General features: G+C 47.0%; 1 protein-coding gene and 1 long non-coding RNA gene across 3 annotated transcripts in view; both read right to left on the bottom strand.

The window, feature by feature from the left end:
* Positions 1–145: 145 nt before the first annotated feature.
* On the bottom strand, positions 146–12,385 carry BCL9 (BCL9 transcription coactivator). Of its 2 annotated transcripts, none has more exons than XM_026093298.2 (7): positions 12,195–12,385; positions 10,303–10,619; positions 9,192–9,381; positions 8,622–8,721; positions 5,950–8,179; positions 3,654–3,914; positions 146–2,339 (listed from the first exon to the last, which is right to left on the bottom strand). In XM_026093298.2, the coding sequence occupies exons 1-7, from the start codon at positions 12,245–12,247 to the stop codon at positions 1,231–1,233; spliced, it is 4,260 nt and encodes a 1,419-aa protein (XP_025949083.1). In that variant the 5' UTR covers positions 12,248–12,385; the 3' UTR covers positions 146–1,230. The 2 variants fall into 2 exon arrangements, with proteins under 2 accessions (XP_025949083.1, XP_025949089.1); XM_026093304.2 differs by having other exon boundaries at positions 146–2,303.
* A 1,941-nt stretch (positions 12,386–14,326) lies between these two features.
* The window catches only part of LOC135330277 (uncharacterized), a 46,460-nt gene continuing 41,689 nt past the window's right edge, over positions 14,327–19,097 (bottom strand). The window contains exons 2-3 of the long non-coding RNA XR_010392209.1: positions 15,520–15,602; positions 14,327–14,386 (exon numbers count right to left, since the gene is read on the bottom strand). This is a non-coding gene — a long non-coding RNA (uncharacterized LOC135330277). The remainder of the gene's footprint in view (positions 14,387–15,519; positions 15,603–19,097) is intronic.

The raw sequence follows: 19,097 nt of genomic DNA, 5'->3' as shown, positions 1-19,097 counted from the left end.
TACAGACCAGATCTTTATGAGCTGCCAAGGTTTGCCCCACCTAGCCTCCAGACTGGCTGTGATCATGTGGAAGAGCAAACAGTCATCTGGCCAACCCTCTGATGTACGTAAGACACAGCTGAATTGGATAAAAAAAGACAGTTCATTTTTGTAAGAAACAATATATTTTATTTTTCTGACACCACAGCCCTGGCAAGTGGTTTTGTACCAAATTTGATGGAGGTTACACAGAACGTTTTACGCTGGGGAGGAAAAAAAAATAACCACAAAAAAAATCCTGGATAACTTTTAGTGTCTGTTCCACTCCCACATTAATAAAATCACTTGGGGTTTCTAAGAAAAGGAGAACAGGAAACAGTGAGAGAGACTACTGTAGAATGTAACAGTGTCCAAGTCCAGCCCCTTCCTGAAAGTGGGAAGAGTCCCCACATGAGGAGAGGCTCTCTTAGATTTATTCCCCAAAATAACACAATGTATTGCAGCTGCCATAGGAGAAGACAGAAGGGGGACGGAGAGAGAGAAGCCTATTTAATAAAGAGTGGGAGGGAGAGACAGAAGGTGCTGGACAGCACTCCATAATTTGAAAAATATGTCCTTAACTTATTATTTATTTCTTTTAAAAGATTCCCCTCACTGAACTTAAGTTCCTTTTTGTGCTTTTCATTAATACTCTGCTCTGAGGTCGTAGTTTGGTTTTTCTATACATTGGAGTTGAAGGAAAATAGTCCGAAGTTCTGAAGATGGATTCTCCACCTAAAGTAAACAGCCTAGAATCCCATTCTCCTCTCACCCCAAAGACTAAAGTCTCTGCTAAAATCCCTTTTACAATATAGTACAGTACACAAAAAACCCCCAAAATAACCGAAAGTCCTGGGAGAAGCCAGTCCGAAGGACGTAAACATACAGAGAATGGTGCAACTTGTGACAAATGGCAATTCTCAAAATACAGCTACAGATTCTCAAAGCAGGTGCCATCACGGAATACCAAGTCCACAAAAATAATTTTTAAAAAATAAATCTTAAAAAAAAAACAAAAACAAAAAAACCAACCTGTTAAAATGAATAATTTTTTTCAGGTAATTCCATACATTCGAGATTTCCCAAAGCGTCCTCTGGTCTCTTTTCACCTATTGCATGGCCAAACTGTATTCCTGAAGCTCCCAAAAAAGCCCTCAGGACTTGGAATCTCATCTTGACAAGGATCAGAACATCCAGTCGTATGGTAGCAGCTTAAAACATCATGTTCCCTGGGTTTCCAGGGCCTTGGCTAAATCCTCCCATGCCAACATCAGCAGCCATACCTCGGGGTCTCATCTGGGGGGGAATCATGATGTTTTGTTGGGGTCCCATCATGCCCTGCATTGACATCATCATACCAGGTGAGCCTACAGGGCCCGGGTGGCTGTACAGCCCTGCGGGGGCTCGGTCCTTGCCTGGGATCATGGCCACGGGGTTACTCATTAGCGCGGGCTGGCCAGGCATCGCCGTTTGTGCTGGTGACATCATGCGATGGTGTGGCCCCATCATGCCTTGCTGCAGAAAGGCAGGCGGTCTCATTGGGTTGTGGCCTGGCATGGACGGAGCTGTCCCAAGAGGGATATCCGGAGTCCCCACCGGCCCAGGGCCCCCCATGCCAGGCAGCGTTAGTCCCATCCTCGGGGTCTGCTCTCCTATCATCCCCTGCATGTGGGAGAACCCAGGCCCAGGACCCTGCGGCTGCTTGCGGCCTGGCACCTCCCCACGAGGGAAATACTGTAGCGTCTGGCTAGGCTTCTCTGATGGGATAATCCTGGACAGGTCGAACTCGGGTATTCCCGTGGCTCCAGGACGGATCACCTCCTGCAGCTCTGGATCAGTGAAAACCGAAGGCATATTGTTTCCAAGAACAGCGAAGGAGTCTGGACCGCCAGGGCCTCCAGTCTTGCAAAGTGCTGGATCTGCCGAACTTTGGGGCAGGTTGGTAGGACGCCCCAGAGGTCCTTCTCCATGGAAGCCCATTCCCGCTGGGAAGCTGCCTTGTCCTCCGCTGGGCCCGTTGTGTGGAAATGGCACCTGCTGTGGAGGGGACTGTACGGGAGGGAACCCCTGTGGGAAGCCCAGGCGTCCTTGAGGTACCATTGGAGACTCTTGGGAACCGTGCCCCATCATCGGGTTGTGTGACATCAGGCCGGGTCCCACGGGGACCCCATGAGGAGGTATACTGGGTCCCATAGCATTTGGAGAGGGCATCTGGTTGTTATGGGAAAGAGGCTGGGTCATTCCCATTGGGCTAAGGGTTGGCATTGGACCCACTGGGTTTGGACCTGAAATTCGAGGATTCTGAGAATTAATGCCCATTCCTAGGGAAGAAATAAGGAGTCAGATTTAGATAACAGCCCATAAAAAACAATGAAGATACCAGAGAGCTTTCCGCAATATCCCCAAACTGACAAAAAAATATATTGCTTGTGAAAAGGTGTCAGTTGTGGCTCTGGAGAATGCTATATTAACCAGGAAATTGATGCTGCCTGGACAGCAGCCACTATAAGCTTGTCACTGCCCTATCAAAAAGCAACTAAAGCCTGCTCTGGAAGTCAGATCTCAATCCAATCCATACTCTGACTACCTTCCTGGCAGTCTAGGCAAGGCAGTCAGTGACAAACATGGCGGCGTCAGATTATCAACATATGGACACTTGTCCACTGGGAGGTGACTGAATCTCCTTTCAAAATTTATGAAATGCATGAATCAGGAAACCCTCATAAGACTAGGAGGACATGATCATTGAGGTTAATGAGCTATCATCACAAGCTTATTCAATTTACAAGCTTCTCCAGGTATATTCAGCAACTCTGATCATTACTGTGTGGGACAGACAGTGAACCTACAAGTAAACTCATCAAGAATTCCTACCAATTGCTACTGTAATGAAACATCCAGTCATCCCTTCTTTCAACAATGTTAACCCAACCGGGGCAGAGGGGTTAGCACACTTTTTTATTAAATATGCATGTGCTCATGAACAGTAAGCAATCAGCAGGGATTTCTCATACAAACACGTTCATCCATAAGACAACTCAGGAAGACAACATTTTATTTTGCTTTTCCTCTAACTCTGAAGTAGAGAACAGGACAGTTTCCCTCAGCCCTGGCCTAAGGTCCCTTTGCCATCACACATTTCCTGTAGCAGATGATGTGTTCTGGGGAAGTGCTCTAACACTCTCTTCTGAAACAGAGGCAATACACAAAAATGAGGGAGAAGGAAAGACTACATGATCCAACGTCTGGAAAAAAATTCTGAAGCTTCTATAACACTGTCTTAAGACAGAGGAAGAAAGGTTTCCTCCAGATAATATGCTGTAGATTTGGCCCTTATTCCCATGAGCAGCCTCACTCATACAAGTATTCCAGTCAGCCTGAGTGGAAAGATCTCCCAGGCATACAGGTCTTCTAGATAAGACGCTTTCCTGAAGAAACTAGACAGAAGAATTGGTTGCAAGGAGAGATTCGGTCTCCCTATTTCAGAGAACTGCAATTGCCCTCCTCAAAAACATCCCATGGCTATACTCATCAAGGCTTCCCCTCCTACCCACTTCATCTGATGAAGCTTCCATAAAAATCACCCTCACTGCATTGTCTGATAGTTTGGACCTATGTTTCCTTGAGTTTCTTACCTGGTACACTGTTCATAGGTGGCAAGTTTGGGGAGCGTGCTGGAGGGGAGTCATCATCCGAGCTGGCCACAGTTTTGATGGCATCATGATAGAGAGGCGTAGAGCTGGGCATGGCAAATTTGGACATCCTGGACATCATAATGGAGAGAGGATTCTGAGAGAGGGTTGGCTCTGGAGGCATTGTGTAAGGACTGCTAGAGGGAAGATTTCCAGGGAGAGTCACAGGAGCAGACTGGCTGACTGTGGAAGGAGGTGGACCACCTTAAGAAAAAAAAAAAGAAAAGAAAAAAAAAGAAACTTTAATTTTCCATCTTGAAGTTTCTTCCTCAATCACATCCTTTTCTCCCAGAAGTCTCAATAACTAGAAATCCCTTTTATTACAAGAGACCATCTAACTACTGCAGTCAATGCCTGTGAAAGGTAACCAGAAAAATAAGCTTATTGATCTAGATGGTTAATGTTTGTTACTCTGGATTCTGTACTTCTACTGGAACTATCTTGAGCCTGTACAAATTCACAGTCTGAAAATTGTACTATTCAATCCTACTATTCAACTTCCATGCACTGGAGACAGACTTACGCACCAGATCTAGGTATAAAAAATCCAAATCTAGGTCAATCAATTTTTCCTGCACCCACCAAATGTAAACTTTAACTCCTTTCCCTTTTTTTTTTTTAGGGGAAGCATCAAACAGCTGCGCATGAAAAGCTGTAGTGAGTCTTATGCCGAGACATTTGGGCAGATTTCTGACAAGCTGTATCAGCAGCTACAAGTAAAATTCCTTGTTTTAATTTCATTTCAGATTTTACATACACATATTTACTATTCATTCCAGTCAAAGAAGCATTCTCTGTACCTATTAGATTAACATAATTCTTTGCTCTCCCAAAACTAGAAATAACTTAATTGTACTTCCAATCTCTTCTACTATTCACCAGTGAATTTCATGCTACTTGAACCACACTTCAAGGAAAGATGCCAAACCAAAGTTTGTACTATCACTCAAAATTCACTGCACTCCACTCCTACCCCCCAGAAATGGAGAAGACAAAGTCCCTCAACACCAAAACACTTCCACTTTGGAAGAGCTTTGGAAGGCATTGTTTAAGCATGGTGTCAGGCATGGACTAAAGCATTTGATTCAGACTTTTAGCAGTTTGGGCTCATACCGAGCACTGCCATGGCAGCTATGCTAGACCCTAAAATCCAGTCTCCACACCCAAACACACCACAGCACAGAGACCCGACCAACAATTCTGCTAAATGATATAAGGGGTTACCTCTCGACCACCACCACTGTGTCAGAGGCTGCTAATTCAGCCACAACCCAGTCCTCCCTGTCTCACCAGGCATTGACGCTGGAGCCTCCACGGCGTTGTTATCCCCAGCAGCACTAGAGGGCAACGTGGGCAAACCTCTTCACCAGCCTCTTGCCAAGTCCCCCACAAGATTTTCTCAGTCAGGAAAGCTCCAGAGGGCTGTTGCAGTCAGAGTCCAGCCAGAGGGACAAACCTTGTCCCTTACAAGCCTCAGGAGTATTTGGGAGAGGGAGAGAGAGGGGAGACCCACGCTGCTGAAAGGCTAAGCAGCCCAGAGGGATTCAAAAGCAGTCTATGCACTCAGGTACAGTCACTGCATACCAAGGTCCCACGACACAGCCTGGCCCTTTTGTGCTAGCGAAGGAAGACCCTGCCAGGGCGTTACAGTGCCCACTCGCTGTTCAGCTATTTCTGAAATGTGAAAGTCTGAACATTAGTACATCTCATCTGTGGTGGTAAACCTAGAATGCATTAACTGTACCTGAGCCTAAATATGTGGTTGGCAGTCACAGCTCCTATGATCAGCCTGTATTTGTAGGAGCCTTTTATTTCAAAGCACTTCCGTGATATAAGCAGAAACTTCTCCACAAAGCTATAGTCATCAGGAGCTTGAGGTAGAATGGCCAAGAAGAACCACTCTGAGGACTATCTTCTCCCAATAAAACACTACCTTTTTTGCCACCTCTCAACCACACGCTTTCACTTTTGCATCCTCCAAACTAACGTCACCTGGATGCAAGGGAGGTATAGTGTGAGCACACAAGTACAAAAGGAGGAAGAAAACCACTTATGCTCCACCAACATATCCACCAAGCTCTGAGCCTCAACACAGCCTGTCTCAGAGACCAGGCAGAGAAAGTGACATCTTGCTTCGCTGCACTATCTCCCTTCAAGAAACCTCCTTACCTTCCTGCATGCTTCAAAGAACCTGGTATGAACCAAAGACCCAAATTCAGCTAAATGGGGTGGCACTGACCTGACTCCACATTCCCCAACATGGCTGGAGAAGACATGGTGAGAGATGCTTTGTGGTTTGGGGGAATCCCAGGGCTCTGCAAAGGAGGCTTTGGAGACGAAGTCCAGCCAGGAGAAGGTGCAGGGAGAGACGGAGACTTGAGGTGGACAGGAGAAGCAGCAGCAGACCCCAAAACAGGGGGGGACTTAATGGAGGCAGCAGCAGCTGCAGCAGTGGGGCCTGCAAGCATTCCTGCCAGCTGGGAGGGTGTCTGAGGAGACTTGAGGTTCCCCGAGGGAGACCCCATCATGGGAGACTGGACCTGGCGCATTGTGGGAGACTTCAGGGGGTTGATTCCTGGAGAATGCACCTGACCAGCTGCAGAGATATCCAAGGGCTTGCGGCCTAGGCTGCGCTGTGCTGGGGGAGCAGTGTTGAGGCTATTCGGGTTACTGGTGGGATTGAGAGGTAGTGGCGGCATGTGGCTGAGCCGGTTGTTAGTCCTTTGGTCAGGCCCTATCTGTTCTCTGAGATTTCGGAGACCAACTCCTGGCCCCTGAGACATGGGAAGGAAAGGCCTGGGACCCATGCCATACTCCTGTTGAGGGTGCTCTCCAAATGGCAACGGCACCATTTTCTGCTGAGAGGAGAGCATCTCTGAGACACCGGGTCGTAGTTTCATCATCTCTTCCGGCCCCACTCCTGCCTCCCTCAACTTCTGAGGTACCAGGGGTGGGTTGGAGCCCATGCTGACATTCATACCCATGTCCCCCTTCATGCTGCCAGGGCCCATCCCAAACTCCAGCTCCCTACCAGAGCCCATTTGTGGGGGTAATCCTTTTGGGAAGTCCCCCCTGGAGGGGCTCATAGGCCCTTCCACTGGCATGCGAGGGAAGACGGGGTTATTCCCAGGCTCCATGTGTCTCTGGGAGGGAATCATTCTGTTTATCTCCATGCCGGGCCTGATGCCTTCCATGTTCAGTCCAGGAGGGAGGCCCATCTGTTTCTCAGCCAACTGCTGCTGATAGATCTCTTCAGGCAGGCCTTGCGGATTGGGGAATCGCTCCCCTCGGCCAGGGCCACTGAAGACACCCTGGCCAGGAGGGAAGTTTCGGCCATCTGGGATTTTTGGCACATCATCTGGCCAACTAACTCCCGAAAGCCCAGGTCTGGAGGTGGGATTTGGGACACTGGGGCCCTCCATGTCAGGGTTCATCATTCCTGCAAAACCAGGCAGGCGCATCTGGCTCCCAGGCATGTTGGGATGAGGGGCCATGCCCCTGGGGGGCAGAGAGTGGGACATGTTCATGCCTTCAGGGAAGGGCTCTGGACCCCCAGGACCCCAGCCCTCCCCAGGAGTTATCTGGTATGGAGGGGGAGGCCCTCGGACCACCCCACGAGGCCCATGTTGATGGACCATCATGTCCTGCAGGGAACACTGCTGCACAACAACCTGCTCTTGCTTTCTCCTCTTCTCTTCATAAAACTCCTGCTGCAGCTTGAGCCAGGCCACCTGCTCAGGAGTCATGTGGTCTAGATGGTCTGGGCCTATGGGTCCCGACTGGGAGTTAATGGGTGGTGGCCCCATTTCATCTGGGGAAAACGGCATGTCCCTGTGTCCTTGAGGGCCAAATGGAGCCCCTCCGTCTGTCCGAGACCCTGACCCTTTGCCTAAACTTTGGGATTGAGCCATCATGGCCTGTATTGGCCCTTCAGGTTTCTTTTGGGGACCATCCAGCATCCCAGAATTCGGAGGTGGCCCCCCACTTTGCCCTCCTGCAAATTCCTTCTCATCAGGGAAGAGCATGCGCTGTATGTCTCTCAGTGTCTGCAACGAGCGCTCTCGATGTTCCAGCTGCTCCTGAGACAGTCCATCTGGATTCTCACCCAAACTGGATGGGTCCCCACCAGACACCTGCTGGGGAGGACCTTTGGGGTCTGCAGCAGAGCTATTGCTACCTTGCGAGACCGGGCTAACTGCTCGATTATTGGGGGTTGAACTCTGCCCAAATCCTTCTGTCTGCAATGGGGTAGAGTTGGCAGGACTGCCCACAGACATCACTTTGCTTTCCACGCTGGGACTGTCCTGATCTATGGGACACGGGGGGCCGCTGGATTTGGATACTGGTGCTGACATAGGCGGAGTCGGCTGCATTTTGGCATTCTGGGGAGGGTTCTGGTCCTGGGCGGCGGGAGGCTGTGGCTGTGGCAGGGCCTTGGGTTCAGTCCGAAGTGCAGTGATCTGGGGGTTCTGAAAGACAAAGCCACATGCTGTCACTTGCTCTCCTTCCAGCTGGGTCACATAAGCAGAGGTGCAAATGAAACATCCTGTCTCAACCCCGCTAGCCCACACTTTGCAAGGAAGGGTAGTCTGCACACAGCAATTACAGAGCAGCATCTTGGACATGAAGAAACATCTGTTTTGCTCAAGCACAAAAGCAGGTACCCTCTGCTTCTGTGCTAACTCTGCACGAGCAATGGATCTAAAATATACCACCTAAATACTGCAAGACTCGCTCTTCTTTGGATGATCCAAGCCATATATTCACAGAAGGCTAGGACAACAATTGGCTCTCTCTTTTCCATCCTAAAATTTATTTCAGAGCATAAATAATCATCCCTCTCTCTGGAACACAAACACACACAAGCATATTTACCATTTCCCTTCCCACCCACATGCAGGTAATCCCTACCAAGGGTACAGTGTTTCGTTCTGCCTTGCTGTTTGAGATGTTCTGGATATGAAAGGACACAATGGTTTCCACCTGTCCCTTCAGCACAGCTTCTGCAGCCCTGCAAAGACAGACAGACAGATGCACATACCCAGTTGAAGCTAAGAATGAATTTTTCCTAACCACCCTCCCTTCTCTCCTTCAGCTGGCAGAAGGGAGAAAGACAGAGCCATGCATATTTGACTCCAGATTAGTAGCAAAAGAAAATGCTTACATCTATAAGCTCATCAGCATTTAGGGCTCGTGCCTCCATTTAAGCCATCCCTGCCTCTATTCACTACATGGATTGTGAAACAATATCTATCAGCATTTGCCAAAAATGCAGTTCAGATGAAGAAATAATCACTTCTCAGAGGGCAAGCAGCAGTGACATTCCTCACCCCAGCCCTTTCATCCTCCCCAAAATATTTAGTAATGACTTTTTGCTACAGAAACACACTTGATGGTGAAAATGCACTTGTGAGTCTCATAAAAAGTGAGCACAAACACAAGCCGCGCTGCCTGAAGACATTCAAGCATCCACCTACTTACTTGTTGGCCATCTCAGTAGAAAAGACGTAAACCACTTTGGATGGAGTTTTCTGCCCACTTGCTGGCTCCAAAGCAGCAGTCAGGCCATGGGAAGGTGTGGAAGACCTTGGGGCTGAAGCATTTGAAGGAGTCATGGAGTGCGGTGTGTGCTGAGAATCCTGGGACTTCACATGATCAGCAGAATTGCAGTCTGGAGTGGGGAGGGAAGGGGGAAAGAGGGGAATCACTAGCTTGGGAGCTCTTTAGAGACCCCATCTTTGGCTCACGCTTAGAAAATGGTCACAGCTTTTTCCCCCAACCACTACTTAAGAATGGTCTTATGCTACACCATGCATTTTCTCTCTAACACCATTAAAGGCACTGCTGGGAGAAAGCTTATCTTGTCCCATTCCAAACCCAAAAGGCAGCTCCCAGAACTGATCCCTTTGCATTCCCTAATGGCCATGTGGAACAGCACGAAAAGTACACACTAAAATGAAGAAATAGAGAAATGTTTGTGTCCAAGGAAAACACTGCGCAAAACCTTACTTTTTTTCTCTTCAGCAACTATAGGCAGAAGACCTAACATATGGACCATAAAGTGCTGCAAATGGAAGATGGAAGACTGCACATCTAGTCTGTTTTTGCACTGCCTCACTGGGACAACACTGGAGCGAGAAACAGAACCCAGAAATCTCAGCTCTCTGGCTTATGTTATGAGTCAGAGAGCGGTAAGGTATGTATCTGTTTTGTCAAAACAGGCTTGCATATTGTTCAAAATCCCAGTTCAACCACAGCAGTTCCTGGAAGGCTAAAAGGCCAGAAGGAAACCAACGGGTTGCATTTGTACTTGAAAATCCTCTGGGGATGTTTCAGAGTTACAAGGGAACCCTCCCACCGTAGTCAGGGCTGCACTTCAACTGAACATGAACAGGATGGACACATTTACTGATGCCAGCTATGAAAACTTCCCCTCTTCACTTGCTCTCAAGACCTTTAGACTCCATTGGCTGGCACTTACAGAACCACAGACAAGTAAGTGTTTTGCTAACACCTGCATAGCAATTCTTCATTTCACAAAACACTCATGCTAGTTCTCTGCACTTGCACATGTATCTTCCAGCAAACGTACCTTTGATTTCAGGGTCATCATTAGGAGTCCCAGCATCCCTCTGTTCGAAGGAATCTGCCGAAATGCTCCTCTCTCTCTTTCCCTTCCCCTTGGCACCATTTCCAGCCCCATTCTTCAGCCCCATACTCCCACCTGGGCCAGGGAGTACTTTGGGAGGGTGACCTCCACTTTTGGGGTCACAGGGAGAGGGCTGGGATTGGCTGGTGGAGCCCCCCTGTTTGCCCTGGTTGGAAAATTTGGAATCCAGCTGGGGGTTGCCAGACGGGGACATCACTGTGGGGGGACGGACCATCACCTCCTGCTTTGATTTGGGGCTACTGGGGGCAAAGGAAAAAGAGAAAAGAAAAAAAAAAGTGACAGATCAGACTGTGGAATCATTCAACCCTGTGGGAACAGATTAGAGAAAAGCAGAAACTACTACTGTCACCTTTGCAAGCTAAGGCAATTGCTGACAAATAAAAAATGCCTGCAAGCTTAGAGTCATCCAGGTGCTTTTTTGAACATGCCCTGAAAGGGTTATTATCCAAGATGGGATCTCATTGCTCAAGAAGACACCAGGGCAAGCTACAGCCCTGCCAGAGCCCAGGAACTGCTGTCACATGAGGACCTACCTCTGGGGCTTCTGTCAATAAAGACAACGGTTTCTATGTGCACAGAGAAGCGCCTCACACCAAGACCAGCTCAGAGTAAACAAACAAGGCACAATAAAGTTCACCTCACCACTCTCCCAGACCCAAATTATACAGTGCAGCACTGCTCAGAGCAGACCCCCCCACCCTACCTCTCCCCCCGCTCCTCCCTAGCCAGTTCTACAGGGAGCACAAGGAAAACCCAGCACTACTGCAGCATTCATCATACAGTGGGGCGATCTGCCAGGGAAACACAAACCTCTGACCGTGAAAACAATTAAACCAGCTATAACCTGCCTCTGAATAAGGAAAGAGAAGGATACCATCTCCCTACACGCTCCTGTAAAATGGGGCAGACGAAGCTTCATTAATTTGTCAAAGGAAATTCAGCATCCTTGCCTTCCCTCTCCAGTTCAGCCAATTACATCCTAAAACTATTTTGTTCCTCTGGATTTTACACACTTCTTAGCCATCCTTTCCTTTCACCCGCCAGTCACTCCACTGCTACAGGGATCTTCTGTATTTTGTTTTCCCATCATCACCATCACTTCAACAGACAGTGCTTGCTAGCATCCTCTCTGTGGGACTCGCACATGCCGTTTCCTCTTTTGGCCAGACATCTGACTCAGAGGCACTCCCTCTGAGTTACTCTTAAGTTCCAGATGACCTCTAGAAGTAAATAATCAAACCTGAGAATGCTGTCAATCACACCACTGTAAGTCTCTGAATACTGCTTTGCTTCCATATTTTTCCCCTTCCAAATTAGCAGAGGAGAGATGCTGACCTGCTGCACTGGCAGGTGAATGATACAGAGGACCTCAGTGCACAGCTGATCAGTCCTCCAGGCTGTTCAGGCAAATAATACGAAGGAAGCATTTTGTGTGAAAGCACAGACAGAGAGACCTTCTGCTGCCCAACTACCCCTTGGGGAAACAGATAATTAGAAGGGGAAAAAAAAACAGACAGAAACAGCATGTTCACTGTCCTGCAACCTATTTAAACCCCTGATAGAAGGGAGGATGGTAGGAGGAATGGAGAATTTGCACCTCACTGGTGCAGAGTTCTTTCAGCTCATCCTGAACCCAGCAAATGTAGAGGCTCCTCAGCACTGTGCAGCCAGCACTCAGGTACTCAGCAGGTCGGACCGAAGTGCAAAGGAGAACCAGTAAGTCTCATGCAGCAGTCCTTGCCTAATGCCACAGCAGAGCAGGGACAGCACCACGCACCAACCCAGAGCAGGTCACTACAGGCTCCTTTCCTTACCTCTGTGTGTTGCCTGATGGGGAGTTCCTCACTTTGGGGTTACTGGAATGCATTGACAAGAATCCTGAGCTCACAGTCTCACACGCACGCAGATGGGCTCTCGTCAAGTTCCTCTGGGGAGCCTGCCGCCACAGGCAGCTCTGAAGCACTTTCTGCCACCCGCTTCTCTCAACGCTGTCTGTCTGCTTGCCTTTTTTCTCTTTGCTCCTCTCTGGTTTTGCACTGGGTGCTTCCCTCCTGCAGCTCCAGCATTCTCTAGACGTGTGCCTCCTGCTGCCCAGGGGAAGTCTCGCATCTCCAGGGCACACTGTTAAAACCACCCCACAAGAAGAGAACAGAAAACAGGTGAGGAACTTTCTGAGCAGATCTGTCTGATGTGAAGCAATAAACGGCAATTCTTCCCCCATTACTACGAGGACACAGGAGAAGAGCTTTCAGATGGCTGGAACACAGCTGTGCATTTCAAACTGGAGGGAGCCCTGGCTGGCCACTCAGTTTACAGGCAGTGAGGCCAGCTTCCCTTCATCCAAAGTAAATCATACCAGAGTCAACAAAGCAGGACACTTCTCATATCTGGACACTTTGATTCCATATCTGTGCTCAGCTTGAAAACACCTTGCAGAAAGCCAGTAGGAAGCCAACATTATAAACCCCCAACACGACTTAGCTATCCAGAATTCCCCCATGAATGGCCATAATCCGATGTTTCTTAGGAACATAAACTCTGTCCAAATCCCTTCTGTCCCCTTGGTCCAATATAACTAGACATATGTTCAACGATGTGCGATAAGGGTTGCTCAAAGGGAGCCAAAAAAAAAAAAAAAAGAAAAAAGAAAAAGCCTTCCGAGCCACCTGTAAGCAACTGGCTATGCAGTGATTACTCTGAAAATATCAGAGAGAGGCTAAAGTCACTACTTCTATTAGAAAGGCCAACACATCATTAGAGAGCTGCCCATCTAAATTAGCTCAGCAGCACTGTACAAACTATTACGTAATACAAAAGTACAGATTTTTAAAAAAGGACAAAAATTTTTTTGAGCTTCCTTCCAAGAAACAATATGCGTGATGCTAGCAATAAGGTACATAAAACTGTTTCTGGATGAGGAAACTATTGAACATTACTGTTTATGTCCTTTGGGCTAAATTATTTTGGAACAAATTTCTGTCTTGTTTATATTTCAACAGAATCTCTTCTGTTCATCTCACCTACTCAGATGCAAATCCACTTCATTTAGAATCTAACCAAGATTTATTGTTAATGTATTAAGCATTGCTAGTTAAATATTATTCAAATGTAAATATTCCTGCTATTCCTTCTCAGCAGTGAAGAAGCAGTTTCTTCCTGTGTGTATCAAATGAAACAAAATACATCTCACCAGACTGGAAGTGTTTTGAATTTTATGAAAAACTACTGTTTGAATTGTATTTAGAAAGCAAAAATTGGTTTGCTCATGCATTGATACCAGAGGATTAAGAAACATTGGTCACTACACGACCACCTCCAGCCAAGGGGAGTTATCAGTAAGTTGTGTTCAGCTCTAAGGTTCTCCACTTCCCCCAAATGATCTTGTTGCGAGGCTGTGCTATTACCCTTGTTTAGTGACCATGTATCGCTGTATTTTGCTGGGACAGTGCTCCACAGTGCAGTTCTTCTCTGGAGTGCTGCATCTCCAGAAATTGTCCCCTCCACCGCCTGCCTCCTTCGTGTTCCAGAGAAATCATCCTGCTCCCTGTTCTCACCTCCACTGTGCTGCAGTGCTAACCTATTAACATGGGGGGTATTTCTGCAATAAAGGCCTCATTTGTTCTGCCTCCTATTAGGCACAATCAGATGAACTCTAGTTTGAGCCAAACACTCCACAGGATCCACATGTCTCTCTGGAGCTATAAGCTGGTTATCTCATTGATTTTGAGGACAATTTTGAGTTATTCTATTACTATCGTCATTTCTATCATGCTGTAGTTGGACCTGGTGCTATACAGGCATATTACAGGAAAAAAGGGAACATCTTCACAAGCATCTAAATCCTGTCAACTTGCCATACAAATTCTGCTCCTGTTTCTCTTTTGAAAACAAAACTGTACCACTATCAACAGCACCCAACTCCACTTTTGAAAAGAGATTTACGCACCAGTAAAAGTCAGTGGACCTCAGTGACACCAGGGAGTCCTCACTAAAGGTGGAGATGTGACTGAAAATACAGTGAATTTCAGGTAAAAAAAGAAAAAAGGAACAATAGCATTATAATGAGTAGAGCTCAATGCTAAAAGCAGGATGTGGATGCCTGTGTGGTGGACTTCAGTATTCTAGTTGTTTCATCCTCTGCTTTTCTACTTTTGATATTTATGCGTTATGATGTTACCTTTTATTATAAGATAAGAATTTTCTCAGACTCTCAGTCTCACACAGGGCAATGGGAAAACATGAAGAGGAACAGAATTAAGATCACACTGGCTGCACAGTATTTCTGACATTACCAAACTTACAAGTACTTCACAGGGTAACCTAAAAAGCTTCCAATTTTTAACCTCGTATTTTATACTATACATACTTTCCTTCGACCTATTAGAATTGATATGCTCTGCAAGAGAACTGTATTTTCCAATCCCAATTCAAATTTCTTCTAACCAGAGAGAGCTTTAAAGGATATGTCAATATACTCATTGTTGGTACAATGGCTACTCACCTTCCTCTGCTTCTCATTTCTGCACACTGGGAATGTACTATCTTTTATAATGTGAAATGGAAAGCCTCAGGATTTTTCTAAGTGCATTTCTAACATATGTATGTCTAGCAAACCTAGGGTTCAATAACAGAAAATCCTTAGAGAAACATATTTATGCAGCTGGAGTCTGCCTGCCATAGCAAAGCCCTTACCATTGCTCTAAAATTCATTGACAGTGAACGGTCAAGCCACTTTTCAAGATGTTTTGGCAAGCAACGTCTGAGGGTATAGTTTCAGGATTGCTTTAAGGTATGGCAAACATGGGCTGAAGGGAAAAGGGACTGTTCAGCTGTCTCACTCATTCCCACACTACCTCTCTCCTGACCAGACCAAGAAAAGATCTGCATGGGAACTAATCCAAAGGAAACAGAAGAAATCTTTTTTCAGCTGGATCAGTCCCTCGATCTACTTTACCACATCAATGCCACTGCAAGCTCAGAAGAGCAGGTGAGATCAGGAGAAAAGTAGCCTAACACCATTTGGTGGCAGCTCACAATTAGGATGACATAAAATGACTTTAAACCTCAATTCCAGAGACAGAGATGAATCCACATTAGTGGGGATATTACAGGCCCTTGCCTTTCCAACAGGTAACTCACCGAGACCCCTGGTGTCACGACACAGCAGTACTCATTGTGGAGGCCATGAGCTGGGAACCACTGCTCTCACAAGCAAAGATCACCTGAAAACAGAAGAGAAAGGAAGAGTTTCACCAGCAAGAATGTACAGCTCAGCCAAGCTGCCACCCCTCCCTCTGGCACATCCAGCCACAGAAGAGGAGGAATCAAAACTTGCTCTGAGCCGCTGACAAGGGGGAACCTTTGCTCAAACTGGCAAGATTTCAGCAATGAAAAAGCCACAGTCAGACTGGAATAGTTTGAAGATGTCTGCTGCACGTGAACGTACGGAGGGGGAAATAGCTCAGACCTGCTTCAGCACTCCCACATTGGAGCTAGCTGGATTCCCATGAGCTCATCTGTGCTCTGAGGAGCTGGCACAAAGCTCATACAAGTAACCTCCCCTTCTCTACACCCATCTCTCTTCAAAGGCTTACCTTCCCCTCACTTACAAGCCCAACTCTTCTGCCAAACCCCTGCACAGCATATGTACACCCTCCTCCGCAGCCAGACAGCCCAACTAGCTATAAATAAAACCACCAAGTACCAGGTAAGGCAAGGCAATTGCTCAGTCACATCTAGGGGAGAACCAGGCAGATTTCAGAAGAAGGAAAAAGCACTGCCTACTGTTCTGTCTGCTCCTATTTCGCATCACTGTGCTACACTACAGGAAGAAGTGAATCCAACAGAAAACTTTCCCAAGGCATACTATAAGTTTGCTCAAGCTGGAGGGGCAGATATGGCACTAGATCGCTCTCATGCTACAGTTATTTCCTATACAGCCAAAATAGCTCACAGCCTAAGAGCTGATCAGCCACACGTTCAGTTAATGGAGACAACCCTGCATCAATTAATGTTCAGTCACACGTAAAACAAACATACGTAAGAGCCTGAAAGTTCAGTAATACAAAGAAACTCAGACTCTCAGGCATGGCTCAATCGTAAATTTGAGGTCAGTCCAGAAAGAAAGGGCAGCTACGCACCAGCTTCTTCTACCTCACCCAATTTGAACACTGGGGAGGCTGCAAGAACAGCGTGCATCCAGGCAGCATTCAAACTGTCAGGGCCAAACGCCATCCCTCAGTGCACTCTCAGCTATTTACATAGCTCAGGCAGCGCTGCAGTTAAAGTACGATGGCAAATTGAAATCACTACCAAAGGTTTTCTGTGTGATCGCAGCATATTCTGCTGACCAGATCTGTCCAACCCAAACACAAGAGCTGTTGCGAGGCTCAATTAGTTACGCATTGTGAAACCTTTTGCATATTCCCTTCCCTCTGACATTCTCCAACTATTATCTACTGCAGCTTCACCTTAATAATGTAGCAATACTCTACCATGTAATCTACCCCAACAAACCCAAACTACAAAGCTAGTCCCAAACAATGGAGCTACATTCTCCACCTGGTTCAGCCAAATCAAACAATGAACTCATCAACGTGATAGACCATCCTTATCTAGCTAAGTCACACCTGCAGACAGAAGCCGAAGCAAACACCTATCCCAACAAGCTGCTTCATCCAGTAAAACCTACCACAGCAGCAGAATCATCCCTGAATCCAACTACCCAGTTAGATCTTCTCTTCTCTTTTCCCCACCCCACCCAGCAAAACAATACGGGCTAAACCCTGCTAATGCCAGTACTGACACACCTCTATCAAAGCAGCGACATATCACCTTTTCCCTTGAAAGGGAAAACCTACGAACACCAGACATGCATCAGAATGGGGAGAATCTGCCACAGAAAACTGTCAGACCTCTGTCGCTTGAAACATCCAAGTTCTGCTCAGCACGACGCTGGAGAGAGACGGCTTTACACAATACAGTTCGCGGCGGAAAGGGGGAGACAACTGATCGGCACAAACCACCTTCAAAGGCTACGCACACAAGTTATTGCAATGTAATTCCATGCCCTGATTTACTATCGTTGCTGCCCACCTGCACACTCCTAGCCCACAGTTAGTGCAAGACTACTCAGTGAATTTAAGAGCAAAAGGGTGAGAGTACGCACACAAGCAGTGACCACATAGTAACAGTAGTAGTAGCAGTAACTAACATGACATAAATCCACATCATAGCTTACTTTTTGGTAACTTATTCACGAACCATCCTTTTACTTCTACGAACACGCCACCATACTATTGCAGTGTAAACAAAAGCTTAAAAAAAAAAATCCAAACCAGTTTATTCCTCCCTTTTCTCTTTAAACTGCAGAAGTAGTGGTTCTGTACCTTAAAAGTGACAAGCGGCCAGATACCCGGAGGTGTACGGTATTAAGGCTGCTTCAGCAGGATCAACTGCAGTTACCACTGGTTCACTTCAGTCTTTTCTCCCTCTTTGGGAAGGAGAATGTGGAGAGATGAAATAAAGGCATACCAAGTAGATAAAAGTATCAAACTTGTGGCCTGACTGTGACACGAAGCATTAAAGGCAAAAAACCTCTTTCTCTGCGTACAAGAAAGAGCACACTTCTTTTTTCCACGGCCTTTCTGAGACTGTCAATCTGTGCTGGACTGAGGGTGGCAAGAGCCCAAAATCAGCATGGAAAAAGAAAAAAGGGTAGAAACCTGCTGCTACAGAAAACAAATGATGACTTTGAACACAAGCTCAGCCAGCACCCTGAATCCTAGCTGCAGTAGTGGAGCGGGAGAGCAAGGAGAGAGAGAGCGGAGTAGCAGACTGCTCTGCGAAGAGCTGCGGCTTCAGGAGGGATCAAGAACGGCAGCACCGGCAGCAGGGGCTGTTCGAGCAACGGCTCATCCTGACAGCCACCAGGAAGCATCCATCAGTGTGACCCGAGAGGTGGGGTAAGGCAATGAATCAACCGATGTGCTCCTTCAGCGCAATTTTCCTGGGATGGGCTCATCCTATTCCTCTGACCCTCGTTCGGCCACATAAGAGGGAGAACAGCGGCACCGGCAAAAGGTGACTCCGCTACACCCGTAACACACCGAGAGCCACCACTGGCTTTCACCACGTGCCGCACTTTTCGGTTTTGTTAATACTTGCTTATTTCATACACTTGCAGCTGAACTGCCCGTGTTACCTTTTTATAAGCTGTGGTTTATTAAAGTATTTGGTTGCACACCTCATTGACAGGAGCGCAACTGTGAAACAAGGAGGAGGCAGGAAATGTTATCCAATGCCTTTATTGAACTGTCAGACTCCCTTAAGATCATATAAAAGTAAAAGTAAACAGATAAATTGACATGAATAATCTAACACCACACAAATCTCCCCAGGACACTTAAGGGTATGGGGACACAGGACACTTTAATCCTTTGAGCCAGCCCCACTCTCTAGATATAGCCATTGCTAACTACGCCTTTAAACCTGCCTCCAACTCTTGGCAAAAACTGTCCTCCTCATCCTTTCCCATGAATGTAGTATAAAGCATGTTGTAGTAATACAGCTAGTGTTGGGCCCACCAGCACCCAAACGAGTTTGCAGAAAACGCCACCTTGTCTTCTGCTGGCCAAGTGCATGCTGGACCCAGAAAAGCAACTTCAATCAGCCTAAGCTTATCCAAGTCTAGCCCTTCCAGACATCATTAGCACTTG

The sequence above is a fragment of the Dromaius novaehollandiae genome, chromosome 1 (genome assembly GCF_036370855.1).
Source record: "Dromaius novaehollandiae isolate bDroNov1 chromosome 1, bDroNov1.hap1, whole genome shotgun sequence".
Classification (NCBI taxonomy): domain Eukaryota; kingdom Metazoa; phylum Chordata; class Aves; order Casuariiformes; family Dromaiidae; genus Dromaius; species Dromaius novaehollandiae.
Note: the sequence above shows the minus strand (reverse complement) of the source record. Positions and strands in the feature narration are given on the sequence as shown.

What these genes read in the sequence shown, in the direction of transcription:
- BCL9 (XM_026093298.2), bottom strand. Translation starts at nt 12,247, where the DNA reads ATGCATTCCAGTAACCCCAAAGTGAGGAACTCCCCATCAGGCAACACA. An exon ending in CCATCAGGCAACACACAGAG is followed by an intron (nt 10,620 to 12,194) that starts GTAAGGAAAGGA and finishes CTTTGCCCCCAG; the next exon opens with TAGCCCCAAATCAAAGCAGG. An exon ending in GTTGGGGAATGTGGAGTCAG is followed by an intron (nt 3,915 to 5,949) that starts GTCAGTGCCACC and finishes TTTTTTCTTAAG; the next exon opens with GTGGTCCACCTCCTTCCACA.